This window comes from Pteropus vampyrus, unplaced genomic scaffold (assembly GCF_000151845.1).
Source record: "Pteropus vampyrus isolate Shadow unplaced genomic scaffold, Pvam_2.0 Scaffold36, whole genome shotgun sequence".
In the NCBI taxonomy this organism is placed as follows: Eukaryota; Metazoa; Chordata; class Mammalia; order Chiroptera; family Pteropodidae; genus Pteropus; species Pteropus vampyrus.
In genome coordinates, this window is record NW_011888817.1 from 5,214,871 (window position 1) to 5,220,326 (window position 5,456).

The window sequence follows — 5,456 nt, forward strand, 5'->3', positions numbered from 1 at the left end:
CTAAGACTCCACAAGAATAGATATCATGTTTTTGTGTTTTCCTGGGTGTCAAATAGGAATTTATTTTCTTCGATGTAAAACTTCCTCCTAACTGTATGATGAAAGAACACTTGTTTTGTCACTGCAGTTGTCTACCCTCCCTGTGGGGCACCTGGCTACCTCCAGGATGCCTAGCTTCGGGGCTTGTGGGATGGGGGAGCCACTGGAAGAGCCCTTTTGCCATCACAACACCTGTTCCTCTACTTGTTTCCTAATCCCCGGACTTTCCTCCACCCTCCTTTCCTTCGCGCAAGTGAGAGGAAGCCAGCCTGCCAGTGTGGAAGGAGGGATTTCGCCAGCTGCGTTTGCAGCGCCCAGGCTTGGTGGCCGCGTCGTGGGGGCAGCTGAGCTTGATGTCTCTGAAGCGGGTGGAGCATAGGGGAAGGGGAGTGCTGGTAGGTCTTCTTGGCTGCCGCTCTTCATTCTGTGCCAGGATCCTGAAATCCGGGAATAGAGACCTCAGGGAAGCCACCCGACAGGTTTTGGCGGGGGGCTTCATTGACATTTGGGGAGGCGGCTGAGCAACGGGTGCTGAAAGGACAGCTCCTACCTGCCCCACTGCACCCGAAAGTAACCTCTGCGTGTAAAGTCTCCCCCTCAAACCCCCACCCCACCTCGAGTGGATCGCCTTCCAGGTGAGGTGCACGAAAAGCTGCTTCAGAGTGGCACCTTGGAACGATGCACGTCCGGCTGCGCCAAGCTGGCTTCCCCGCTCTTTCCCACTTCAGCGTCAGCCTTGGCCCTGGGAACTGCAGCCTGTGCCTCCAAGCGGCACGCTTTCTCCCGCCTCCGGCAGAGAAGGGCGGTGTGGCTAGGCCTTGCAAACCCTTCTTCTGGGGCCCCCAGCGGGAACAGGAAGGAAAGCGGCCGAGATGGGCCCTAAGTGTCGCACGGCTTGGAGAAGTGGGTAGCTTGGTTGCATAAGGTAGAAGGAACTTGGTAGTTTGCAAAAGCTAGCTCTTGGCGGTAGCCGAAACCCAAAGCCAGCCGACTCGCACACCCCCCTCATTTATCAGCTTCAACGCGCGCCTCCCTCGCTGCGCCCCCACCCCCCGCAAGGCGCGCCGCCGTCTCGCGCGCCCTCCCCCCACACCCCCCTCCTCACTCCCTCCAGAGGAGGTGAGTTTAAACCCCGCCCACGTGACCCCAGCTGGGCCAATAAGCGGCGGCGGGAGGTGAAATCCGGTTCTAACCGGTCCGGGGCTCCCAGCGCTATAAAAACTTTATAAACCCCCCGGAGCCCGAGCAGTGTGAAGAAGAGGCGAGAACGACCCCCGGACCGACCGAAGCCCGCGCGCCGCTGCATCCCCGTGTCCAGCGCCTACGTCCCACTGCCGTCGCCATCATGCCCAAGAGAAAGGTACGTGGCGCGAGGGCCCCAGGCGCTGGGCCGCCACCACCGCTGTTGCCGCCACCGCCGCCTCCTAAGCTCTGGGACACGAGAATCGGCTCCAGGCTGGAGCAGGCTCAGCCTTCCGGCGCGGATACTCGAGACAGTATCTGGCGGCCCTGGGCTAACCCTGCGCGGTTCAGCTGCCCGCGGGCGCCAGAGGCCATATTGGAGGAGCGGCGGCCGCGGCGGGAGGAGCCATGTTGGTGGCTGTTTACCCCGCTCCCCTCGGGCTCGACGTGCCCGCCCCGCGCCCCCTCCCCCATCTGCAGCCCCCCCCATCCCTCTCCTCCCCGCGGGCGGGCAATTCAAACCCGAAAGGGCGGGAAGGCGGCGCTTGGGGTTGGCGGGCGGGGGAACGCACTGCCGCCAAAAAACCGCCGCCGTGAGGGGGCGGTGCCCGTCTCCCTTGGGGCGGGGTTTCGCCGTGTGCCCCGCCTCCGCCCGCGGCCCCCGCGCACAAGACTCGCACCGGTGCGCGACGCTGCCGCCTACGGTTTCCCCGGGCTGCGCGCGCTTCCCGTCTCCCGCCCTCGACGGCTGCCATGGTAACGGCGCTTGGGCCCCGCCTCCGGAGGGGTTTGTTTGCACCAGCTGCAGCTGTTGCCTCTGCCTGGCGCCGCGGATGCGGGCTGCCCTGCTCCCGGCTCCTCGCCCCAGCTTAGCGCGCACTTCTGGGGCCGCTCTGTTGACACTCCCGGCGGGTTGGGGCTCTGACACCCGCCCTCCTTGCGTGGCGCTTACACAAATGAGCACTTACACACCTTTCTAAGCGCTTGAGGTATTTGCATAGGAGCTGGGGTTGCTAAATACTAACGATTTGTATGTTCTAGAGAAGTTGTGCTCCTGACTTCCCTTCGGTTGTTTTCCTTAGGACTCTTAAGCTTAGTGAATCATTAAATATTGTTTCGGAAGCTGCGGATTTCTTAGTTTTTGTTTCTTATAGGCTGAAGGGGATGCTAAAGGAGATAAAGCCAAGGTGAAGGACGAAGTAAGTCTTGTTTATTTTTTTTTGTGTAGTCTTATAGAGCTTTGGGCTGCTTTGGTGGTAATTAGCCAGCCATACCCTCTAGTCCCGAATTTGCCTATTAACTTTCAACTCTCTTCACTTCCTATAGCCTAGAACAGATTGGCACCAAAACTTTGTTTTGTTTAAGTGGTTAAACTATTCTATTTTTCTAACTTTCTCTTTTTTTTAAATAGCCACAGAGAAGATCAGCAAGGCTATCTGCTGTAAGTATCTGCTTTTAAATTTTCACATTTATTCCTGAAATTAAAAAGCATTGAAAAACAGTCTCCTCTGCCTCCCATAAACTATGGTCAGCCACTGGTTTTAATGAGCTTCCCCACTGTGGACTCACCCATTTGAGATTTGTTGGTTCTGAAATTCTGGTAGGTTATAGCTAAAGGAGAACACTTTAGAGTGTTATGTGAGTGAGTTTCTGAAGATAGGAAGTTCTAATGGGAAGTCAGCCACAAGATCTTTATAAAGTAGGAAAAACTTATATGCCAGTGGTACTTCGGTTGGTGGGTTGTTTTCATTGGTCCATCGTGCTAATGTTTTCTTCCCTTCTCTCTCTCAAATAGAAACCTGCTCCTCCAAAGCCAGAACCCAAGCCTAAAAAGGCCCCTGCAAAGGTGAGTGGGACTGGGAAACAAGATATTTCTAGTTATAATAATGTCCTAATTGGTCATTTCCACAAAGTTAGGACTCTCTTTCAGTATCTTTAATTCAATATAGTGGTGACTCCATTAATGGATATTCTAAATTGTTTTGATAGCTTGCCTTATCCCTGAGATTTATATACTGGTTTCTCAACTCTCAGTTTACAGAAAACTGCACGTGGTTATTAAACACCCAAGTTTTAAGCTCTTATTCTCCCATTATTTACACTCATGAAAACTTTGTATACTGATGAACACAGTGAATTATAGATAATTTGGCCTAGTTCTGATCAGTTGTTCTATCAGTGGGGGAGGGTGTTTATAGTTTGTGTTTTATCTTTGATAAAATCCTTCCTTGTGCAGAACTTTGTAGACCATACCCTGGTAATAGGAAATTAGGAGAAACAACTTTTTTTTCCTTCCTTCTTTTTAGAAGGGAGAGAAGGTACCCAAAGGGAAAAAGGGGAAAGCCGATGCTGGCAAGGATGGGAATAACCCTGCAGAAAATGGAGATGCCAAAACAGACCAGGTACGGCTGCTATCACTTTTTGTGAAGTGTGCTCATTTGGTCATGTACTGAATGCAAAAGGTCTTACTGCCTTTTTCCTGTATGTACCCTCTCAAGTGTGCCTTTCAGTCCAGAGTTGGCTTGTGGTTTTCCTATTAGCTTAAGTCAAGGCTTCTTAATGTGTCTGCTATCGATAAAGGGTACTGTGGTGTTGATCTTTGTCCTTTGTTTAGCTGTCACACTCACACTATGCCATAGAGTTTTCAAAGTGGAAATAACTTCAGATCTTCTAATGCTGATGTGTCCTCTTCCTCTATTTTACAATAAGGTTGGGGTAGTGGGAGTGATTTAGCAAGTTAACCACCAAGTCATTTTCAAAAGAAATACTGTATCTCAGTGTCAAAGTACCTAAAACCTGAAATTTGGCTTGAGAGCAAAGTAATGTTATAGATAGTGGTCCCCAACCCCTGGGCCAGTACCAGTCCACAGCCTGTTAGGAATGAGGCCTCACAGCAGGAGGTGAGCAGCTGGCCAGCGAGCAAAGCTTCATCTGTAGTTGAAGCCGCACCCCAGCACTAACATCACCACCTCAGATCCACTTCAGATCATCAGGCATTAGATTCCTCATAGCACTTGATCCCTGGTGCCAAAATGGTTGGGGACTGCTGTTGGATGGAACATGAATGAATGAAGGTAGTTTTAAAAATCTACTCATATTAATCTGTCTGTTTTTTTCTTAGGCACAGAAAGCTGAAGGTGCTGGAGATGCCAAGTGAAGTGTGTGCATTTTTGATAACTGTGTACTTCTGGTGACTGTACAGTTTGAAATACTATTTTTTATCAAGTTTTATAAAAATGCAGAATTTTGTTTTACTTTTTTTTTTAAGCTATGTTGTTAGCACACAACACTTCATTGTTTTGGGGGGAAGGACATATTACTAAGAAAGTCTCCAAAGCTGGATTGATGTGGGGGAAAACACCTTTCCCTTCTAGTTTTGAGAGATTTCCTCTTGGTTCCTGGGAGGAGGGATCCCTTGATGTTGACACATATTAGCCACCTTGGTACAAACACTTTGTGGTGTGGAGAAACTCAAATTCATTTTTATGTCCTTTTCTCTCTCTCCACCTTAAGCATTGACTTGACTTCCTTAAACTCAAACCTGTTGGAACCTGACCCAAAAAAAATTGGTTACTGGTATGTCAGGCAATCCAAACTTTCTAGTGTCGCCATTGAGATGGCATCCCTCAAAAGAGCGCAGTTCCTTTTTAGATTGTGGATCTACAGATTGATGATTCTGCCATTTTCATTTCATTTCCCGAAAGTCAGGGTCGGCTTGTGAAAAGTTGTTAAACAACATGCTTAATGTGAAATGTCAACCCTCACTCTAAACTTTCCCTGTTCAGAGCATCAAATGAAGACTTCATGGGGTTTTATAGTGGCTTTCTGATTTTGGTAGTCCATTGAAGAAGGGAGTTTGAAAGTTGTTGTATACTGTTAATGATTGTCTGCCCATGTCCTGCCTGAAATACCATGATTGTTTATGAAAAGTATCTTTAATAAAGCTGGATACAGTTTGGCTTGGAATGCTGCCTCCAATCTTTTCCCAGGAGTGGGGGTGCCTAGTTTCTCCAGGTTTTCTAGGGACAGGATATATTCTGGTGTGAAGTGTAGAGGTTTTGTGAATAGTCAATCTATTAGTCAGTAGTCCTGTCCTCTTAACAAACATTGCTTAGGTGGAGTTAGGAAAGATCCTAGGAGTAAGTAGGCTAGTGATGAGAGGCTGGGAGCAGAGAGGTGGTTTCTTGGTTGAGCAGCATGATCTGCAGTGTACTTTTTTAATGCAGATTTTTGGC

The 5,456-nt window shown here is 49.6% G+C and overlaps 1 protein-coding gene and 1 long non-coding RNA gene across 2 annotated transcripts; one reads left to right on the forward strand and one right to left on the reverse strand.

The window, feature by feature from the left end:
• Positions 1-28: 28 nt before the first annotated feature.
• On the reverse strand, positions 29-1,162 carry LOC111738183. Its single transcript, XR_002779729.1, has 2 exons — positions 654-1,162; positions 29-476 (listed from the first exon to the last, which is right to left on the reverse strand). It is a non-coding gene; the product is annotated as an uncharacterized LOC111738183 (long non-coding RNA).
• A 31-nt stretch (positions 1,163-1,193) lies between these two features.
• Positions 1,194-5,187, forward strand: HMGN2 (high mobility group nucleosomal binding domain 2). The gene is made up of 6 exons (XM_011357667.2): positions 1,194-1,399; positions 2,376-2,420; positions 2,633-2,662; positions 3,017-3,067; positions 3,528-3,623; positions 4,343-5,187. The coding sequence occupies exons 1-6, from the start codon at positions 1,385-1,387 to the stop codon at positions 4,376-4,378; spliced, it is 273 nt and encodes a 90-aa protein (XP_011355969.1). The 5' UTR covers positions 1,194-1,384; the 3' UTR covers positions 4,379-5,187.
• Positions 5,188-5,456: the final 269 nt, after the last annotated feature.